This window comes from Lissotriton helveticus, chromosome 1_1 (genome assembly GCF_964261635.1).
Source record: "Lissotriton helveticus chromosome 1_1, aLisHel1.1, whole genome shotgun sequence".
Classification (NCBI taxonomy): domain Eukaryota; kingdom Metazoa; phylum Chordata; class Amphibia; order Caudata; family Salamandridae; genus Lissotriton; species Lissotriton helveticus.
Window position 1 is genome coordinate 338,973,487 of NC_136057.1, and position 23,960 is coordinate 338,997,446.

Genomic DNA, 23,960 nt, shown 5'->3' on the forward strand with positions numbered 1-23,960 from the left:
AGAAGCGATGTGGAGATCTGGTCGATGGTGATTTTGTTCCAATTTCTTCGCAGAGTTGGTTGAGGGTGGTTGTGGATCGTGGTCTTATTGTAAATGAAGTGGATGCAACTGTGGTCCGTCCAGTGGAGGGGTGTGGTGTGCGTGAAGGAGATATGCTTGCTGGAAGTGAAGATAGGGTCGAGTGTGTGTCCTGCATAGTGTGTGGGGGTGTTAACAAGTTGTTTGAGTCCGAGGTTGGCGAGATTGTCCAGAAGAGTGGTAGTGTTGCTGTCGTTGCTCTTTTCCAGATGGAAATTGAGGTCTCCCAGTAGAATGTATTCTTCCGAGGGGAGGGCGTGTGGGGTGATGAAGTCAGTGATGTCTTCGTTGAATTTTGTACGGGGTCCTGGTGGCCTTTAAAGGAGGGTGCCTCTGAGTGTGGTCTTGGGGTCGGTGTGGATCTGGAAGTGAAGGTGTTCGGCGATAGCGAGGTTGTCTTCTGAACTGGTTGTGACGCGGATGGTGTTCTCGTGGACGATGGCGATGCCTCCTCCTGTTTGGATGGTGCGGTCCTTGCGGATGATCTTGTAGCCGTCCGGGATGGCTATGGTGATGTCTGGAGCTGAAGAGGCATTCATCCAGGTTTCTGTTAGGAAGGCGATGTCCGGAGAAATGGTGTCGAGTAGATTCCGAAGGTCGATGGCGTGTTTATGAACCGAGCGGGTGTTGAGAAGGATGCATTTAAGGTGGTTGGTATTGGATCTCTGTTTGGTGTTTGTGGGTTTGGTGTGGGTCTTGATGCAGGTGAATTTGCAGGAGTGACAGGTGAAGGGTCCATGGGTGTGACCTGGTGCTGCTTGGGTGCAGTTAGGGAGTCGGTCGGGGTTAAGTGCTGAGAGGGTGGAGGCGTCGTATGTAATGCGGGAGGGGTGGGTGATGCGGGGACCAGGGGGACTGGCGCTGGGCGCGGTCCAGGCGTGGACGGGCGTAGACGGGCTTACCTTTGGTGCACCTTCGGCGCGGCCGCAGCGCATGGACGCTGCACATTGGGACATCTGTCATAAATGGATAGTGGAGGGGGCGGAGCATGGGAGGGGCAGCTGGGAGGATGGAGCGAGGTGGAGGGAGGGCTCGGGTCAACAAACAAAATGGCAGCAGCAACAACAAACGCTGCAAGGCAGGGCGAGATTGGGGCACAGGCAGTGGGAGCAATGGGGCGCTATGAGGGCGAGATATAGTTAAAGATACAGCCGCAGTGGAAGCGGATTGAAGCGCAGAGTCAAAGCGCTATGATAATAGTCAAAACAATGCAAAATAATGCGCAGCCTAATACACAGAGTCAAAGCGCTATGATGAGTAATACAAAATAAAGCACAGCCAAATACACAGAGTTGAGGCGCTATGATAAGTAATACAAAATAATGCACAGCCAAAGATAATGCCCAGAGGTGCGCGCTAGCGGTCTAAATTGCAAATGCTGAGTTAAGCGCTACGATACCAGAAGTATCAAGTGAAGAAGAGGCGAGGGGAGCAACCACTCGTGTGTAAGGCAAGATGGTCACAGCTCTTCGTGAGGGTGAGGACGGCCTGTAGCTCCAGTGGGTGGGAGGGGCAGCTGGGAGGCGGGAGCGAGGTGGAGGGAGGGCTCGGGTCAACAAACAAAATGGCAGCAACAACAACAAACGCTGCAAGGCAGGGCGAGATTGGGGCACAGGCAGTGGGAGCAATGGGGCGCTATGAGGGCGAGATATAGTTAAAGATACAGCCGCAGTGAAAGCGGATTGAAGCGCAGAGTCAAAGCGCTATGATAATAGTCAAAACAATGCAAAATAATGCGCAGCCTAATACACAGAGTCAAAGCGCTATGATGAGTAATACAAAATAAAGCACAGCCAAATACACAGAGTCAAGGCGCTATGATAAGTAATACAAAATAATGCACAGCCAAAGATAATGCCCAGAGGTGCGCGCTAGCGGTCTAAATTGCAAATGCTGAGTTAAGCGCTACGATACCAGAAGTATCAGGTGAAGAAGAGGCGAGGGGAGCGACCACTCGTGTGTAAGGCAAGATGGTCACAGCTCTTCGTGAGGGTGAGGACGGCCTGTAGCTCCAGTGGGTGGGAGGGGCAGCTGGGAGGCGGGAGCGAGGTGGAGGGAGGGCTCGGGTCAACAAACAAAATGGCAGCAACAACAACAAATGCTGCAAGGCAGGGCGAGATTGGGGCACAGGCAGTGGGAGCAATGGGGCGCTATGAGGGCGAGATATAGTTAAAGATACAGCCGCAGTGGAAGCGGATTGAAGCGCAGAGTCAAAGCGCTATGATAATAGTCAAAACAATGCAAAATAATGCGCAGCCTAATACACAGAGTCAAAGCGCTATGATGAGTAATACAAAATAAAGCACAGCCAAATACACAGAGTCAAGGCGCTATGATAAGTAATACAAAATAATGCACAGCCAAAGATAATGCCCAGAGGTGCGCGCTAGCGGTCTAAATTGCAAATGCTGAGTTAAGCGCTACGATACCAGAAGTATCAGGTGAGGAGGAGGCGAGTGGAGCGACCACTCGTGTGTAAGGCAAGATGGTCACCATCTCAGGGTCTCGGCCGCAATCCAGCCCAATTCGGCGGGGGGTGTGATGATCTCACTACCCACAAAAGAAGACAGTTCTCAAAACCCACAACACCCTGGCCCTCTGGTGATCCGCAGCTCCCCTCAGGATGAATCACCAGGACAGCGCCAGAGCTGGGGGGTCTCCCCATTGGGGGTGCGCGCAGACAAGGCAAGTCCCAGGCCTCAGCGCATACAGCGGAGGCCCCGGCCGCACCTCCCCCCCGGGCGCTCCTCACCATCCGGTCTGCTCTGCGGGTCGCCGGAATCAGCCGACGCCTTCCCTGGACCGGCAATCGCCCCCACAGTTCCGGGCCGGCTTGTTGGGTCACCCACCTCGCACGCGGGCTCAGGGCACCTGGGGTCTTGGGAGTCTACACTTCCCGCAGGCCTCCAGCTCCCTCCGCCAGCCGCAGACACAGGGCGAGAGGCAGCCCCACAGGTCCGTCTCCTCCGCCAGCCACAGGAACGAAAAGCACCGGGGCTCGAGCGTCCGGGCCTCAGACCGCGGGGCATGAGGGCCGCCATTTTAGGTGAGCCAGGCCGCAGACAGCAAAGGGCTCCGCGAGAAGATGGGAGACTCACGGCGGCCCTCCGAGGACACCGGGGGACAGCAGACTGGTAAGTAGAGGGACTGAGTGTATGCTGGCAGCGTTGGATATGAGGTGGATGACGGAGGGGGTCCGGAGCACTCTCAGAGTGCGACCGCCATCTTGACGCCTCAGACCACGCCCCCAAAGCTCAAAGTTAAAAGAGTTTAGTACTCACAGCCCCTTTGTGAACCGCTGACTCTGTTCTGCTGTGCAGTGTCCAGTGACTGGTCCTGTTCAGTGTAGTCCTACAAAGATTTCTTGGGTCTCACATGCACTGCGGTGATGGTGGACTACAAATATCTATAAAAACACACGCAAAAAACACAATTTTAATTTACTGGTCCAGATTAACAATGAAGGTTTTAAGCATACGTATAGGATTCATGATTGTACTTAATGCAATATTATAATTAGGACTCCCGGTTTTATGGTATTTATTTTTTTAACATTTCCATCTGTATTCATCCATATTTCCTTTTTGGGCATCTTATCTGCATTTATCCATATTTATTAGTCTTATAGACGCTGGGCAGAAATTGGTTGGCAGGGTCCTCCTGGAGAGGATCCTTTTGTGGGTAGAGGAGAATAACATCATCTCTCCTTTTCAGGCAGGCTTTAAGGCATGCACGGGCACAGTTGACCAAGCATTTAGGTTGTTACTCCTCCACTGGAAGGTGGTTACCATTGGCAAAGGCGGTCTTTATTTGGCATTTATTGACTTAAAGACTGCCTTTGACCTGGTTCCCCGAGACCGCTTGTGGTTAATCCTGGAAGAGATGGGGATCCCTCTACCAATCCTAAATCTTTTGGCCCGCATGCATGACGGCACCTATGCCCGTATTAGATGGGGATGCCAAGGCCAAAAAAACTGATAGAATACCTGTGAACCGAGGGGTACGCCAGGGCTGCATGTTAGCCCCAACACTTTTTTCGTTTTTTGTGAATGGTGTGGTCTCTTTTTTGCTTGAAATACACGCAGATGCCCCGGTTTTGGCGGGCGATAAAGTGCCCACCTTGCTTTTTGCAGACGACAAGTTGTTGGTTTCAAAAACCCCCGTGGGTCTGCAAAAATTGTTGAACTGCTTTTGTAGGTTTTGCAAGCTTAGGGGCCTTGTCATAAATACCTTGAAAACTAAGCTCCTTTACTTTAACCCAGGTAAGTCCTCCAGATCTACCATCTCTCTCGATGGAGAACCACTGTAGCGGGTAAAAGAATTTGACTACCTGGGAATTAGGATTTCACAAAACTTAAAGTGGCAGCCTCACATTGATAAAATGGTCTTAAATCATAGAAGGGTGGTTGGTGCACTAGGGCGAGAACATCGTATGTCCATCTCCAAGCCCATTGCTCCTGCCTTGGATATTTACGCTGCAAAAGCTGTGGGCAGCGCCCACTATGGTGCAGAGTTATGGGGCTTCGATTGTGTCAACAGCTTGATCGCCTCTGAGAATAAGTTCCTCAGGGAGCTGGTATCCCTCCCAAGGGGCACCCCGATAAAACCATTATTGAGTGATCTGGGTCGTCATTCCATTAATAACCTAGCCAGGCTACGGCCTCTTTTATACTGGGCTAGGTTATGGCGGACCCCAGAGCTCTCAAAGTACTTAGATGGTTATGAATCTTAATGGCGCCCATAAAATTAATTGGATCCGCAATATAAAGAAGTTTCTACACGAAACTGGCTTGCCAATTGATTGGGAGCTCGGAGTTCATTTATCCAAGGCCGAAACTAAGCGAGTTTACTGGAATTGGGTTGATGAACAAGATCTAAGGGACCCAGCCCAAGGAAGGTTGACTGAAGCGTTTAAACAGCACAAACTTAAGCCTCGTTTGGAGCCTTACCTGGATTTTATCAAGAAACCGCGAGATAGATCTTTATTTATCCAGTTCAGGTTGGGAAACCTCCCCCTCCACGAGTATACCTGTAAGTGGAAGCCCCCGTACCAAACCTCACCTGATTGTCCAATTTGTGAAGGTGTCATTGAAAGTATCGCTCACGTCTTCTTTGTATGCCCAGCCTATGTAAAACCCAGAAAGAAATGGCTTAAACCAGTGTGTTTATTGCTAGGAACCAGGGATCATTCCTCCGCACTCAGAATACTCAAGGCTGACACTAGCACAAGCTTAGTGTGTGGGGTCGCCAAATTTCTGAGCTGGGCTTGGCTGATTAGATTAAAGGCTGTGAGATGACCCTAGTGTTAGCATAATTTTTAATATTCACAAAGCTGCTAATGTTTAATATGCCTTTTAAACTATTTATTGTAATACGAATGTTTTTATTGTGCCCTAATTTGTAAAATTTAACATTTATGAATTGTGGCTTTTATGTTTTGTATGTGCTTTTATGATATCTTGTATATCGAAATAAAGCTTTGATGATGATATTTATTTTGTGTTTTGCGTATAAATGAAGTTGAAAAACTGTAAATTTCCATATTCATTTAACTACTAGATGCGCACTCATAATTTGATGTCTGTCGTATTTCAGCTATTTAAACTATCACATTTTACATTACAATACATCCACTTGTAAATACTAGCATTATACCATACATGTATGTTGACATATGCTCTTATATAAAGACATTTTCTCCTGTTTTTAAATTTCCTATGCTGTCCATCTGCTCAGTTGCTGGCCTATAATTCATGAAAGAAAGCACGGAGAGTCACTTAAAAGAAGCACAATTTTCTGTATTTATCCACTTTTAAAAATAAATACAGACAGAAAGCACATTGATTTCTGTCTGTATTTATCTTTAAAAATCCTTAAAAACGGAAAACAGAAAGTCTTAATTATAATCCAGAATGCACTATATCAATACAAATTAACAATGTCAGCAAATTGAATTAAATCAAGCACAAGATCATAAGAGACATGGAAGAAACACTGGGTTGTAGTCTGAGCTTCATTCCCAAACACTGCTTTTCCACTACTCTGTTCCCACTGTGCCACGGCTCAAAGGCAAAGAGAGAAAAAGACCAGTTATACGATGACACACCTTGGGAAATAACGCCACAGTATACTGATTCAGCTGGAAAGACAGTATCCATGTTAATTTGCACACTATTCACTTTAAAAACTCACCACAGGATTGCTGCGTTATTAAAGTGCTGAGCATTGGGAAGGTAGTCTTACAATCATGGATGCCTTTGCCTAGTACTTCTTTTCTCTACTGCCTATGCACTACATAGGATGAGAGGTTACTCAGCTCTGCTGGGCACACACGGGCCATGCCCAGGCCAAAGCCTGAATAACTAACCACAAGGGCGACCCAAGAACAAGAACCAGGGGTAACAACCAATATATTCCAAACAATGGTTCTGGAGCAATATAGTAAAAAAGGGAAACAAACCCACCCGAAGAATAAGAAAAATTAAAAGGAAAAAAGCCTATGAGTGTCACAATGTCACAAAAAACCTTACATAAATCAGTGCTCAAAAATATTTAATGTAATTAGATTAAAACAAGGGCACTCAAACAATTACTACATTAAAAAAAACATATAAAATCAAAGAACAGTGGCAGAGAATAATAAACAAATCAAAATATACACATTACACAATAGACAAATGATGTGATCTCTGATTTATGCCATGTACAATGCGTCGATGGTGTTTCAACCCAAAATTTCTTTAAGGGTCATCATCAGGACATATTAGTTTCAGGAGCGGAAACGACCACTTGATGGATTTTCTTGGCAGTCTTTCTACACGCAGAGAAATTCTTCACCTGTTGTACCAATTGTAATGCAACAGGGAACCTGGCAGAATGCAGAGTAGCCACAAATAGGCAAACCTTCCAAATAAGAACTTTGATAAAAAGTGGCCAACTCAGTCATCCAACGATTACGTAGACAATCCCCAGAGAGCAAAAAATTCAAATAATTTCATAAATTTATGGGAAAAGGTCCGACGATCGAGTGTTGCACCAAAAACGCCAGCAGCAAAGCCTGGGCCATGGGCAGGCCTGTCATTGCCCTGAGTAGGCTGGATTGGGCTCCCCCTTGGGTCTAGCCTTGAAATCAGGTAGAACTTTTAACTCTCTATTGACTATCTTGCTAAAAACCTATTGGCATTTTGTCCCCCATATTGATATGCTGTCCTTGGTCCTTCACTCATCGTGAAAGAACATTGTTTGATTGATGCAGATTGATGGCTCTTGTGTGTGCTACTCAGTGACATTCTCGTAACACTTGTCTAGGGAAATGCAAATTAGGCTGCAGTAACAAAACAATCTCTGAGCCTAAAACCAGCAGTATTGATGCCTTTTTGGAAAGGGCTTTTGGGATATTTCAAAGATAAGCTCTCTGGTGGAAAGACACTTTTCTAGTGACTTAAACAGTTCAACATGCATGCTCTGTTGCAACCTGAGGATATAGCTTGCACCCCCCTGGAGGAGGAACGTTTGACTTTGGGACTGGGCTCGGACTTGTGCCTTTTTAGTTGAAGCTGCAAATTTGGACACTTTCTCATCTCAACCACCTGGGTCCATGGAAAAAAAGAAAAAAAGGAGCTCAAGGAACCATACCAACCAGCAGTGAGGCTCATCTTTTGAAGGATCATCCCTTCGAGACAACAGGGATAGGGGAAAATGTTCCCACATGGGATACATTTTGTGCTAGTTTTAAATCTTTGACTGAAAGCTGCCTGAGCTATTTTTTAAATAGCTTCACGCCTTAGAAAAATCTATTGGTTTAGTTACAGCAAACCTTTTGAACCCCTCTTCTATAGGCGGGGAGCCTAACCCTGGTGTACACATAGATCCAGCTCTTAGGCAAGCACTTCATTTAGAACCTATCCCAGTTCATGCCTCTCCAGTCCAACCCAAGGATATACCTGCAGCAGTATGTAATCAAAGGAGTAAATAGAGCAGCTCCTCAAGTGGCTATACATGGTCAGAAGGGTTATTCTGACAACAATCCCTTAGCATCAAGGGCCCATATTTGGTTTGGCCCTTCTGCACCTCGACTCTGATTCGATTACACCAGAAGCTTGCCATACGTGCTAGCATTGGCCAATAGTCCGGTGTTGCCATCAGGGGCCACAGAATTGACATCCCAACTCAAGAACAAGGTTTGCCATTGGCACTCTCTACACACCCGTTTTAATATCATAAATGATAATAATACACTGTTTGTGAGGCGAGCGGCCGGCGTTGGCGACTTGACAAAGAGCTTTAAGGGAGACAGTTTTGTCATAACCTTTAACAGCTCGCTTTATCCAGAAGCCTGCTACTACAGGCCTTCCCGAGGCCAAACCAAACGATTGCATTAGGATACTAAAGTTACGTTTTTTTATAGTCACCTGCAGCCAGCCCTGAACTAGCAGCACCCTAGAAGACAAACACAGCCTACACTCCTGTCAGCAGATCCCATCCCAGTTTATTTTTAACCGTTTTCAGTCCCCGACAGAACCAAATCAGATTGATTGACATGAGGGGCAACAAGATCAAAAAGTTGAGGCTGATCGAATAGATCTTGCCCACTTCTAAGTGGAGCTTCAATCCTCACTGAACACGCTGATGGGAGCCATGACCCATTGAACCTCCAAATCATTTGCTGGAGCATCTCTGGCACTGCAACTAAGATAGCTGAGAAGGATTTGAAACTATTCATCAAAAATATGAGATCATCATGTTACAGGAGACATGATCCCTGAGTTCAATAACCATGCCATTCAATGCAATGCTAACCTCTCTGTCTTCTTCTGGTCACCCTAGGGGCAGCCTCATGACTCTATATAAAGGTACCCTGAACCTCATGGTTGTGCCCATAACTTTTTACCATCTGTAGAAACACATTTTCTGGGTCATTTGTTCTAGGCACTATAACTTTATCTACTTAATTTTTATGATGAAGTATGCTCTAAATTATAGATATGTGCACTGAAATCTTATTCTCAGCCCTTAAGAGCCTTTGAAATAGATGTAGCACCATCCAACAGCATTTTGACATAATTTTAGAGGAAAGTTTTAATGCGAAATTTGTAACAGTCCTACATTCACCGACTCCATCCTAGCAGGGTCCACTGGATAGCCTTGCTTAAAAATGGATGCGAGTGGAACTTGACTGAGTGTTTGCTAGATTTTGATTTGTGTAATGGATCCGAATTTGTAGGTGAGCTGGATAAACAATTAGATACCTGGGTGGGACAGAGGGACTGTCATAGATAATGAGTTTGTCTCTAAAGCTATGAATAGTTACGTTCAGTTAGAGGGAACTAGGGCCAACGTCTAAGAGAGCAATGGTTGGACGACGACACAGGAAGTTCTTTTATGGTCTATAACAGTGCAATGTTTCTAGATTTGAAGTTATCTATCAAATGTCAATAAAAAGGTTTGTTAAAAAAAAGAAGAAAGCAATGGTTGTCACACTCAAGGACAAGGGCCTCAGACTGCAGTAGAAAAGTGTGGGAATTCATTTGGTTTTTTTAGGCCGACCCTAGCGCAGCGCACATGCGCTGCTCTATGGGAGGCTTCTTGTGAGCCCTCCAAACTTCTCCGTTTGGCTAGGACTTCCCCGCGTATTAGGTTGGTTGTTGCCTGTGTCAATCATTTTTCGTAACTCACAACAGGTAACCTAATGGTTTGAATACTGGAATGTAAATCTCAATGTGCATAAAACAACTCCATAAATTGGATAAAGGATTGGGCATTTGCTTTTTAAAGACGAGAACCCCTACTCACCATTCCCTCTACCATACATAGGTCCTTTATCTATATGCGGGTACCAATTCGCCCATCATAACTGCGATCCTAGAACATAACCATACCAAAACAAACAAAACCAGCCTTTGGCCGATATCTATGAAGCTGTTATGATGGGCAAATTGGTACCCGCATATAGATAAAGGACCTATGTAAGGTAGAGGGAGAATATGTATCTGCTATTGTGAGCAGACCAGACTGAAGTTGTTCCGGACAACATTCACATAAGTATGGTTTTTGTTTAGCACTATATTTAGCAGAGTGACAAGACAATGGTCCTGAAGAATGCCGAAAACGTTTGGTCACCTGGCAGAAACATATTGACCTAGTCTGATAGGGAACATCCTTACCCCTATCGTTACACCGTTTTTAACTTCATCCATTGGGGATACTGATTACAATTATTTTCCCTAGATGAGATGGTTTTAATACAGTTTTCGATATCATTTTTGCACTCTGCCCCTCACTCATTTTTAACAGTGGAGTGAAGAACACCTCACGCTCCTTTCCTGAGGGAGAGCTGTAGCCCACACAGTGCACCTTGCGGGCACTGTGTGCAAGAGGGAACCCAATGATAAAGCATGTCACCCAAGTGGCGAGTGAGGGTTCTCGTCTTTAAAAAGCAAATGCCCAATCCTTTATACAATTTATGGAGTTGTTTTATGCACACTGAGATTTACATTCCAGTATTCAAACCATTAGGTTACCTGTTGTGAGTGTTATGTAGTGGAGTTGTACCGTGGATGGTTATAATTTCTCCAATAGAGACCTTGTTGTGGGCGTAAAGCTGGACCAATCGCTGTCAATGAAAGAACATGTAGCAGCTACCACAAGCTCCTACTACTACAGCTTACGTTTGCTTCGAAAAATCCTTCCTTATATACCGACTGCCCATCGTAGAATGCTGGTCCAAGCGATGGTGATCAGCCGCTTGGACTACGGAAATGCCTTGCTGGCCGAGGTGGCTGTAACATTACTAAACAAATTACAGGTCATCCAAAACACCGCTTCTAGAATGATCTTAAACATGCCAGCAGGCTACCCTTCCCTACCTCTGCTGAAAGACCTGCATTGGATACCGGTAAAAAAAAGACCTATCTTTAAAATCTGCTGTCGGTCATTCAAAGTGTTAAACGGACGAGGCCTGTATTATTTACAAAAGAAACTGAAAAAACACATTCCAGGCCGTAATCTAAGATCTGTCTCCCTGCATTTGCTCCAGGTCCCTCTTATACGTCTTAAACGTACAGGTGGCAAAGCCTTTTCCTATCTTGCGCCCAAGTACTGGAATAGCTTGCCTACGGCCCTGAGGGACATTCCATCTTATGGAACCTTCAGGAAACACCTAAAGGCTTTCCTGTATTAGATTACCATAGCTCAGGCCCTCGCAACCAGTGATGTGTCTCTAGGCAGCGCCGAGATGCCCCAGGGTGATTCGTGTGCTATAAAAGAACAAATAGCATAACATAACATAGATACTAATCATTTTTTGTAGCCTGCAATTGGCTAAATGCAGGCTCATGTCCCACCTCTCTAGCAAATGCTCGCTCCCACACCATTTGGCTTGCGGGAGCGAGTAGCAGCTCGCATGCTGTCTGCTGCATTCCTTACATTCCTTATAGTGCGCGCGCACTACTTGCGGTCTTCATGTCTTTCTCTTTGTGTTTCCACCCAAGGTCTCTCTGAGTATATGTGTTGCAGTGCGCGCGCAACACTTGCAGTCTTTTTGTCTTTTCTGTCTCTTTGTGTTTCCCCACTTATATGTTGTATAACGTCAGCTATTAGCTATTGTGTACACGACACATGCCTAACATTGTAGGTACGCGTATTTAAGTAACTTGACTTAAATAAAAATTAAAGGGTATGGGAGGGAGCTGTTTGCATGGGTGACGCTGTTATAACACCACGCTGTTTACTTGTTAACTGTGGTCCTGTGATGCAAATGCTTTCTTTCTTGATATCCTCCTTTACTTAAGGAGGTGATGACGTTTTATAGAGCGTGGAACATTGTCTTGGTCCTCGCATTCATATGTTGCCACTCTGTGACCCGGCCGTTTTTTCCGTGATGTCATCGCAGCAAGAGAATGATTGTTAGACCACAGCACAACTCCTGACGTTGTCACTCATTCTACTCCTCTCACAAGCTCTTCTTGGCGTTAGTTTGTAAATGCATATTCTGGCCCGGCATACAAATCTAATGCCAACTTTCCTTCTGAATAGTATAGTGCAGTTTTCCCTTCAAACCTCTTCATGCTCGGTGGCAGAGGAAGAGGCCTAACTGACAGAGCTGCCAGCTTTGGTCCCGGGGAACCAGGTTCGAGTTACAGCGTTGCCTCAACATCCTGTGATTCTGGGAAAAGCACTTAATCTCTCAGTGGCTACCAAAAATGAATTTGTCCTTTGGTAACGCAAATGTATCCTTCTGCTGAAACAAGAAGGGAGCCGATGGGAATCTTAATCAGACCATTTTTATTTGTTTTAGTTAGACCTCCCATCTAAAAAGTCCATCGTTATTTTCTTTTCCATGGCGTCCAATGAGCTATTGCACAAGATGCAAAGTGGTGCAGATAAGCCTGATAATGCTTCAATCCATGGCTGGAAAGCACCCAGGATAATGTACTGCATGACTAACCACTTATAAGGTCCCAAAGGCGAGAACTATTGGCTATGCCAGTGCTTGTTGATACCATTGTAAGTAAAAACCTAACTCTAGTCAATGAGCATTTGTTAGATGATACCTGCTCAGTAGAAAAATTATTAATGCTTTTGTTAATTTGGGATGTTGCATTAGGAATTCACTCTTGTCCCCAGATAGAAGACCAACCAAACACACTGGGCTTGTTAGACAGGGCCTGTAGGGAAGCTAACAAGTCCTTAGCTAAGGCCTTGAGCATGAACCCTGGAGTCAGGGAGGATATAATGAGGTGTCGGGCCTTATATAAAACTAGCCGAAAAAAGAGGAAATTCGCATCAAGGGAAGAACCCTAGGAAACCCCAATCCAGTCTTGCCGTCATAGCAAGGATTATTGCTTTAAGACCTGCATACTTAGTTTTATTAATACTATCTGGGCAGACCAATGGTTTTCACATTTCAACACCAGTGCTTAGTTTGAGTCTGTGATTGGCAGTGGGTGGCACAGGCACTTATTTCGCCACATCAGACATTTGCCGAGGCCAACAGAGAGAAAATCAAACAAAAAGAAAAGACTGAGGAAAAGCAACACAAAAGTTTTGTCACCAAGGGAGAAAGCAGACATCTTTTAAAAGTGAGATAACGTTGGAGGGAGTGACAGGCAGCGAATTAAAAAGGCCTGAGGTAGATTTGGGACTGTCCACCCTTGCTATTTGTGCTCTGACATTTTATAGCACCAGCTGCAGGTGTCTGAGTGGTGCTTTACAAATAAAGCACTGTTCAGCGCACTATCCACCCTTGACTGATCTGGTGAGCAGAATCCAAGGGAAGCTGAGGTCCACTAGCAGTTGCTATTAGGTTTGAGGTACATGAGGTTGCTACTGCAATCTCTAAAAGACCAACTGGAAAGGCCCCCAGCCCCGACGGGGTCCCTATGGGCATATTTAAAATTAACATCGATTTTGGGCCCCTATAATCAACAATGCTTTAAACTAGGTTTGCAGGACCAAACTACCCTCTTCATGGCACACTGCAGTAATAGTACCTGTATTTAAAAAAGACAAAGACAGGATCCACACTGCTATGGACCTATGGTACAATATGGGTTCAGAAAAGGGCTTGGAGTCTCCATATGGTAATTATCAAATACACTGTTGCGTTCATGGATTTTAGCTCCGATTTCGATCAAGTGAACAAGTCAAAACTCTGGGGTCTGCTCACTGATAGGGGTATGGACTTAACTATAGTTGAGTTCCTCTGTGCTCTTTATACAGGCTTCTCAGCTCCTGAGAGAGTTGGGGAAGGGTGTCAATCTACACTGTCTTTCTCCCTTAACTAAGGGGTCTCAGAAGAGTAATGAAGCCCTTACTGACACCCATATTGTTCTTGTTGTACAAAAATAATCTTTTCCCTTTTCCCATCGCACATGGATAACATATGCAAAAGGTAACCTCCACCTTTATACAGACTCATTGTACGCTGAAGATACGGTGCTAATGCCCCTGACCCCTCAGGAACTAAAGGTCCCTATCGATAAATTTGTGGAATTCATGGATAATCTCATCCTTGATACCAATTTAGTGAAGAACTTTTACATGGCTTGTGGCCCAAAGAGTTGCAAATCAATAGTCTTTAGTATCAAACGTAGGAAAATAGAGAGGGGTTAACCAATTTTCATACCTGGGTGTAATCTTCGACTCCTCAAGCTCTTGTCTCCCGTGCATATTTAATTAAATAAAGTTCAATCAGTTGGTATTCTTTTCAACTTCACTCAAAACATTAGTTACATGCCTATTATGCCCTTGGTTGAAATTTATAAACTGAGGTGTTTACCAATATAAACTTTTGGGGCAGGGTTTTGGGACTCTCATGCTACAAGTAGCATCCAAGGGGAAGAAAAAAACATTTATGTAGGCCTCTCATGGGGTTACCTCTCAGCAGCCCCAACTACTTCCCGCACGAGGAATTTAGTATCAAAGGTAAGAGAATAGAGAGGGATTAACCAATTTTCATACCTGGGTGTAATCTTCGACTCCTCAAGCTCTTGTCTCCCGTGCATATTTAATTAAATAAAGTTCAATCAGTTGGTATTCTTTTCAACTTCACTCAAAACATTAGTTACATGCCTATTATGCCCTTGGTTGAAATTTATAAACTGAGGTGTTTACCAATATAAACTTTTGGGGCAGGGTTTTGGGACTCTCATGCTACAAGTAGCATCCAAGGGGAAGAAAAAAACATTTATGTAGGCCTCTCATGGGGTTACCTCTCAGCAGCCCCAACTACTTCCCGCACGAGGAATTGGGGCTGGTGTACATAGAAGATTTCATAACACTGGCTCCAATGTTACTCTGGTTGCCTGTCTGGTCAAATCCCCATATCACTCTAAACTGAAAGATCATACAGATTTGCCTTGGATGCGACCTCGCCCATACCATACCTTGTTTTCAGCATATAAAATGTATTGCTAATCTCTCAGAACATCTGAGTTATTCACCAGATGCAATATGATTATGAAGAGGGAGATCCCCTTTGTTAAAAATCTTTTTAGGTAGTAAGTGACCTCCATCAGACAGGGTGTCGCACGCCTAAAGCTGTCCATCAGGGAGTATTTAATAATTCAGACAACTTGAAAAATGAAGCCACATTTGACCTGGTCTTTAAACCCTGGGAGAAAAACTCTTACTGATATTTCCTTTAGGGGCTGTCCATTGCCTCCTCAATTGTTCACTGGGATAATTTGATTCAGCCGCCGTATTAGTCTGTCCATGCAATGAATCCTCTCCTCAAACCCTGTACACCTTTTGTTTTTTTGTACAATTTAGCAATCTTTCATGCTTTGTTTGTAGTGCATGTTCTTAAAGAATATACTTTACTAAATGCAAACCTTAATTTTATTTCCTACGGACGTTATACAACCCTTTAAGATGCTATTCTGCAGCCTGTTATTTAAATCTGCAAATGCATATCGCAAATCCTTGCTGTTTTAATATTTATTGTTTTATTCGTATAATATCTATTGTTTTTCAGGTATTCGATTTGAAAAGTGTAATGTTCTTTTATGATTATTCTAAGTAATTGAATAACAAGTAAAGATTAAATAGAATCGAAACATCTTAAGACATCCAAGAAATTTATGTTTTCTTCGGCCAGTCTAGCCCTCCGGATAGTCTATTCAAGCTGCTTTCTAGTGAGATATACCCATATTTTATGGAATATGGCTATCAAGATCTTACCGGCAGTTTCCAAGGAATTTGAGGCCCATTTGGCTGAACCCATCCAGAATGGTAAGGATGTGGCAAAGTACTGCCGCTTGAGTCTTGCTTTCCTGCTTATACTGAAGAATTCCAGAGTGACTCCTAGGGCTAGTTGGCTGGCTTCCTTATCAGAACCCTCAGGGACAGAAAAGGTTCTAATCATCTTGAACCCACACTTGGACCTAAGCCTCAGTGAGTCCTGACCCTCCAAGTGGAGCCCCTCCTGTACTGGGCCTTTGGAAGTGGTGCTAAGGGCGACCAGATAATTTTCTGTCAAAAAAGTGCTCTGAGAACCAAGAGGAGACTGGCACCTACCCTGGGGAGGCGGAGGAGCGCCGCCCTACTGCCTTTCAGCACTTAAAAAAAGGAAAAATAAAATGATAATAGGTTATTACCATTTTATTTTTCTGTGCTGAGGCATTGTTGTGGGGCATTGTTGTGGGGCTGACGACAGGAGCAGGGGGAGTGGTGAGCACACTTTGTAAGTGCGCATGAATGTTTGTCTCGGTCCGGCCAAACATTCATGTGCACTTTGCATGTTCTCCACCCAGGCTGCATTACAGCCTGGGTGGAGAACATGCTCAGGCTCCCATTCCTGATCTGAGCACCAAGACACGGAAGATAAGTGATCCTATATTTTTTTTTACACCCCACTCCCCATAGGAACAGCCGCCATTGGATCTACTTGCTGCCCGATCCACCCAAGGGGCATCGTCGGTTGGCCTAACTTTGCATCAGCTGCTGCTATGTTCTTATCCACAGCAGCAACACCTGCTCAGTGGTTCCCTCACTGGAAGTTTTTGACTTCCATAAAAGAGACTAAGGCCCTTATTACGATGGAGGTCGGTCGAAATGCCGTCGTATCATGCAGGAAAACGTCCGACAATGAGTCGGCAGTCCCACCTGCCCTATTACAATATAACAGCCAGCATAGCGGTCGGAAAGTGCTTTTTGATACAAAACAAAAAAGCACTTTATGAAAAGGATGTCCCTTCCCGACTGTCTTTTCATGGCAGTCGGACAGACATAAAAAGGCAGTCGGAAAGCGACATCCTAATCCCTACGGCGGTGCCTGTGCAGGCACTGCCTCCATTTTAGGAATTGTATTCCGACCGCCGCCCTGACGGGATACTTGATCCTAACGGAGGCAGCGATCTTTACCCCCGACTGCTGCAGTCCACTGTCCGCATTGTAATGCAGCGGTCAGATCAATAGTCAGATCAATGGCCTGCCACCAATGGTCTGTCAGTGGCGGTTGGACTGCCATCCTAATGAGGCCCTTAGTCTGAACATAGAACTCTTCACCACGACTTCGCTCAGTAGCTCCCCGACGACAACAAATCCTCCTCAGACACCGCCAGCTGCCTTGTCCTGCTGAACTTTACCTCCTCAGACATTTTTCTTTAAAATTTCTTCTAAGTTCGAAGGTAAGTGGTAACTGGGCCCAATTCACTACAGGGATCAGAACCACACTCCATCACTGTCAGCGTAACTTTGGACTTTGCCCCGGTCTAGTGCAGCCAGATATCCGCGGTTGGCTCTATGATCCTTTAGGCATTATTTTACACTTTAAACTTTAAAAATTCATAACTCTGGTTCTACTGATTGGAATGTTATCATTTTTTGTCAAATAATTTATTAAAGTTAGTGTGGTATTTTTCTTGCGTTGTGTTTTGACTTTATTACTGTTTAAGTGATGCAAAACACTTTACAAATTGCCTCTACGTTGAGCCTGACTGTTTTTGTGCCAAACTACAAGAGGGTTAATCAAAGGTTAATTTTGCGACTTTTTGTGCTTCACACTAACAGGGATTGGGGCTGTTTGACTAGGGATTCAATCCTGCACCCCCATCCTACAACCCAATTTCTCACAAGTACTTTTTGAGCTGTGCAATTCCACAGACCTACCACCTTTGGGGTACTGCTTTGGTATCTATTTCTAAAGGTGAGATATCTGCAGTTAGAAGAATCCATGAAAAGAAGACGTTACACACCTTCTGTAATACGCTGTCTGATGTATACTTCAACTACAATTCCTCACTGCCATCACTGTCAGCATTCTGCAGAAAGGTCTGCATTATAATCTAAAAAGGCCCTAATCTAGGAATCTGCACTCTGTTATCACTGTTTATTGTTGGGCACAGTCACCACAGCAGTAATGCTGTATAAATATTCTGGATCCAGTTTGGCACCTGGAGATATTCTAAAGCTGAGGAATTTGCAGCCAGGTGGAGCATCCACCAGAAAGAGTGTTACTGAAGGCAAGTAACTTGTTCTGTCTGCATAAAATCAGTTCTTCGTGTTTAGTGGAACTCTAGGTGGAACCTGGAATGTTGGCCATTTACATAACATTTATGGATCTCTGGTATCATGGTCATTGTACAAGGTAATCCCATCATCTGGATTCTGCTGCTATCATGCTATTGAGGCTGTAACATTATGACCTTCTTAAATGCACAAGTCTATACGACTTGGTAATATAATACTTATTAGAGCTAGGTGTGCAGTTGTTGGGTCTGCCTGGTATTAAATGGTAGAAATGCTTTCGTGGTCCAAGCATCTGAGTGGCTTTTTTTTTTCAAACACAAATGGGGGAGAAGAGGAAGCAGGAGCGGCTGGTGTCAGGGAAAAGTGGCGGGCGGAGCAGCCCAGGCGAGGGGGGAGGAGAGGGACAATGACAATAACAACACATGGAAAAAAAATAAAGATCTTACCTGCTGCCCACCGCATCACCTCCCTTCTGCTCCTCTGGCTCCATTGAAGCACAGGCTGAGGCTCACAGACACCCCTACCACCAATCCAGACGTTGCCCTCATGCTGCTGGTAGCATGAGAGAGGCCCCGGGATTGGCCTGAACACCCTGGATTTGCACTGCCACAGGAACTGGGAGCCTGTGCCTGCTGTTTCCAGCTTGGGTTGGAGACATCTCAGTGCGCATGTCAGTTTGGCTGTCCCAAGACGGCTGACCAAACCCATATGTGCACAGTGCCCACCACTCCTCCTATGCCCATCATCACAATGTCCCCATCCCCTATACTCTGCCCAATGAAGAAAAATAAAAGTATAATAAGCCTGTGTTATTATGTTAATATTATTAGGATTTATAAAGTGCATGGCTGCTCCAGTAAAGGGGCTTCCCAGCGCTGCTTGTCTGACCCAAACAACCAAACCTGGGGAAGAGTAGAAAAAAACATATCTCTAATAGGTAGGGAGCCAGGTTTTGAACTTTTTCCTAAAGTGCAAATGGCTCTGAGTAATCCTGAGCTCAACAGGCATATTGTTTCAGAGGGCAGGGGCTAGTACTCGAAAAGAGTGGTGGGCAGCATTTTTCCACCGGAAGCATTTTATGTTACATGTTTTGCATCTGCTGGCAGGGAGGGCGACGCTCCTCCGCCATAATGGAGGAACCGCCACTAAGTGAAAGGCCCTAGGAAGTGAAAGAGCCCTGTGAAAATACTCTGTGTGATGGTGAGTCTGTGGAGAGTTCCTGCAGCAAAGTGTACTGACTGCCAGACACACATTCTAGATTATTTTAATAAAATTAGCCAGCCAAGAAAGCGAGGAACAACAGAAATATTGAGCTGTAGGAAATAAAAAGTTACTGTTGTCTGACAAAATAGCATTTAATTAAGCATGGGCTGCAACCGACATTTTCAGAGAATTGGTATTCTGTGCAAATATGTTGCAGGCTAACATTCTGCAACATTCAACCCTTTCCCTGAACCGAAACTCACCTCTCCTTTTTGGTTTATAGTTTTAAAGGATAAACCATACATTAAAAAAGTTCATGTATACTTAATAGAGAAATAGAAGCGTAACAACTAAGCATATATTGTGACATTTTTTTTCAACACGGTAAGTGGCCAATGTTGTGTGTAACACCTTCAGCTAGTCTGAAGTTTTAGCAGCAGCGGCTTCTCCATTATGGCAGAGAAGCGATGCTCCCGCCTCCCCTCGCCAGCAGATTCAAACCGGCCAAACCAACATGCACACTGAGATGTCTCCAACCCGAGCTGCGTTCCCGTGTTGGAGGCAGCAGACACAGGCTTCCAATCCCCTTGGGAGCGCAAATTCAGGGCACTCAGGGCAATCCAGGCACTGCTCTTATACTGCCAACAACATGAGAGCAACGTCTGGATTGGCCGTAGGGGTGTCTCAGAGCCTCAGCCTGTGCTACAGACGAGTAGCAATGCAGTGGGCGGCAGGTAAATTATTATTTTTTCTTTTTTCCACTTGTTGTGATAGTCGTCGTGCATCCCCATACCCCCTGCCTCGCCTTTTCCCCCCACACCAGCCGCTCCTGCTTTTATCAACAGAAAAGTCTTTTATTCAAGCACACTTCAACCCAGAAAGGACAAGGGGCTCTGACACTCCACTGCTTTCAGCAGCCCCTGAGAAGGTCGCTTTGACTGTAATCAGACTGGAATATCATCGAACTCTCCCTAATAAAGGAACTCACCTTTTGCAATCACAGCTGCATAAGCCACACACTGGACAGTCCTAAGTACGTTCCTATGCATCTGATTGAACCAGCATTTATACTATATGTTTTATCACGGTGACACCCACACTAAAGTGACTGTTTTGCACGGACACTGACTTTTGTGGACGCAGTTTATATTTTTGTTTCCAGTTTTTCACGCCCTAAGCGTATTAAATGCGTTCCAGCACCCTTGGTTCATGTCCATGTATAAAAAACGGTTGAATAAATAAAGTGCGCTCAAGTCTCAGATTTGTGGTTTGTTTTTTAGCATCATACTGTATTGTTTCTCAATGAACGGACTGGCCGGGCTGGGGTGGAGTTAACCCCAGCTGACTGTGTGCTCTTTCCTCCAGGTCAGGACTTCTGCACCATGGCGAGTCAATGCTGCCAAGTGGCTATGGACGACAATGGCTGGATCGCAGCCGCCGTCGGATGGGCCCTCTGGTTCCTCACGCTCATCCTGTATTGTGTGGGGAAAGTGAAGGACCTGCAACCAAACGAGCCCAAGTACATGCAAGCATGAGCGAGACCGCTGAATCAGAACCCCAGCAAAGTGCTTCTAAACTCTCCAAGCACTCGTTGCTCCATCGCGTTACCTAAAAGAAACCAAGTCACCTACTGAGACTTTTTCATAAGGGACCAACAAGTGAAGCCAAGAAATTCAACCGTAGAGTCTGCCCGGAGCATAGGGTGGGGTAACAACATCTCTGATGGAACCCTGAAGTTACAGAACAATTGGCCGGATGCATAAAGAGGTTTTACCCATTTTGTGTCCTTGGGAAAATGTGTTAATAGATATGGGCCAATCTACTTTAACTTCAGCTGTTTCAAAATGGACACACATAATCCCTCCCTGTTCTTCTACTTTGGCCTGTGTGTAGAAATACCTTATCTTCCAGTCTGATCTCCACAGCATTGTCCTATGAATGTAAGGTGCCAGCAAAGACAAGTTTTGGGCTGGGGCTAGTGTCTAATATTGTAGTCTTAACCAAGTGTTCTAACTCAATTTGGGCAAATATGTAATAGTATGTATTTATATGATATGCTAGCAACTCAGCTTCCAAACAAATATTGCTCTGCTTATGGATGTTCATGGAATAGGATGAAGACCCGCTTTGAGGGTCCTCACATAAGGAAATGAATGCCTTAAGGGTGAGAGCAGATTATGTGCCGGGCAGTTGGCAGACAGTCAGACGACAGGAGGCACAGTGGGTACAGAATGCCAATGTCAGGCAAACTGACACTGTTAGAATGTGTGTGGCCTTCTAAACAGAATAATCTGTGTCCTATGTTCTACCTTCTGAAGTGGTGTAATAAAGACACCTGCATAACTCCAATGTCATGACTTTTTTAATTCCCTTTTTGGAGCCTAGTTAGTTACTTTAGCTTGAACTTTATTATACTGAGTCTATAAAAGGTGTGCTACATCTATAATTTTCAATAAAGAACTTTCCCAGAGGGGTGCTCGTTTAACTTAGTTGAACCGCGGGATACACAGGCAGGGAACATGTTTAATTCTAATACAGAAAGCAAACAACTTCACACAACAACAGGCAATGTGTCACATTTGCTTATATTTTTGAGGTGTGGGGCTAAAGAATGAAGGACAATGAAGCACAGTGAAGCGATGCTTAACAAGCCTGAGAGACTGGACAAGGATAAGCAGTAAGTGAAGGAGAGAGGAATGATGAAAGCGCCAAGACACCCATAGGAAGCTAACTGTGCACTTTACAAATGTGATTTCATTTCATATCAAGCAGAGCTGTTTTTGTGCTGCACAGTGTAGAATACCCGAAGGAGGCTGCAGAACCAACAATCCCACCCTCTCCCCCCCCCCCCCACCCGGCCAACAAGTGATCGTGAAGTGTTCCTCAGGTCTAGGAATCCAAGGGTCCTTTCCTCAAGCAGGGTTTATATACAACCAAAATACTTTTTAAGGCTCATCTGACCAATCCTCAGATTTTTCACTTCTAAATATAACCCAGCTGCAAACTTTTAATGTGGTATCTCAAGGACTAGGCAGAACACTGGATGCATTTTCTCTTTTCATGTATTTGTAAATTGCTGCCACTCTCATCTTGTTTTACCTCATTACTTTACAATCGTCCTCTTGCCTGATTGTTAGTATTTTAAGGATTTGTATGTATGATCTTGTATTGAGTCTATAGTCTGGATAATCATGTATGTGTTGCAACAATCACCTTATATTTGAAAAATGTGTTGCGAAGTAGAAAATGTATTAATCTTTAATGCACTTTAAGATTTATTGACATCATGAATTCTGTAAACTTTTTTTTGTACCCCATTAAGGATCTACAATGAATTGAATAGCTCTCTTTTAATCAAATGTTTTTATGTACACTTTTATGATTGCTTTTTAACAATCGAATAAAGTTATATTTGATTTGATTTGAGTCTATAGTCACGAGAATGGGACACACGTGGTTTAGAATGATCCATTGTTTTGCAGTTAAAGAGGAGGAAATATTTCCAGAATCAATATATGGGAGGTAGCATGGGGATTGTTTTTCAGGGAAACTAGGGAATAGCAACTAATCTACCTAATGTGTTAATTCGAGGATGTGCCTGTGAATATTATCATACTTTATTGATTGGGTCTTCACAATAATATGCATAATTGTTCTCCCTGACCTAAGGAGAAAGATGTAATTTCAATAAAAAAAAATTATAACACGTGTCGATTTCTGAGTGTTTGGAGAAGATTTAGAGACAATCAAAGCCCAGTAATCCTATGAGCTGAATGAAATTAATATAGTGGAGCACTCTATTAGTATGGGAACTTATAACCGTGCATGTTTAGATCCATTAGTGTATCATTAATATGTCCTGATATATATAACACTAATGCAGTATAGAAAAGTTTTCTGGAAATTATTTAGACATTCGGGTAAGTAGGGTTTCACTTTGTACTTGAATTTAGTATCACAGAAAGCACTATCATATCTTATTTACAAACACAGTTGTTTGCCAGTTTCTTGTTCATAAGCACACTTGTTTAGTGATGTTCTGTAGGTAGATTGATGTCATTACTCCATAGATGGTTTCAGCTCATGGATGATTTCAGCCGACATGTGTTTTGTCTCTTTTAGGGACTTTCTCAAGGCTGATGGAGTGATACATAGAAAAAAAACATTAGTATAACAATCTTTATTATGGTTCCATTAAAAGAGATCAAAAAATGTCTTTGAAAAACAATCGACAAATACCAAAATGATGTGTGCCAACTTATTTAACAATGATCAGTTTGTGAAACCTGCGCATTAAAAAAATAAATTGTGTTTAACAAATCGAGTGCTCCACTATATGAATTTTATTAATGACTGGCCTGGAATCCCATGTCCAGATAAGCACATCGTGGCAACAGGTGTGCTGCAGTGTGAGAGCCTTTACTTTGACTCAGGCTACATTGCTCTAAAGAGAGGGATGTGCAACTAACAAATCACTGTTGCGCCCATTGGTTTTACACAACCTATGAGCTGTTTTGCCGGGCACACATGTCAAGAAAGAAACCTTGCTAGAGGTGTTTGTGATAAAGCCAGATTTCTGATCGCGCTCCCCTCAAGAGACTGGCGTCATTGCACTTGACTATTCCGTACTCTACAGTTAGAAATACAATAGTTTATTTTAGTTTTAATAATAAACACTATAACCACACATCATTTTTGACATACCTAAC

General features: G+C 44.1%; 1 protein-coding gene across 1 annotated transcript in view; it reads left to right on the plus strand.

Annotated features, from left to right (window-relative positions):
• TMEM213 (transmembrane protein 213) overlaps nucleotides 1-22,435 on the plus strand; it is a 147,951-nt gene extending 125,516 nt beyond the window's left edge. The window contains exon 3 of the mRNA XM_078673047.1: nucleotides 20,617-22,435. Within this exon, the coding sequence (XP_078529173.1) occupies nucleotides 20,617-20,786 (170 nt within the window). The 3' untranslated portion in view covers nucleotides 20,787-22,435. The remainder of the gene's footprint in view (nucleotides 1-20,616) is intronic.
• Nucleotides 22,436-23,960: the final 1,525 nt, after the last annotated feature.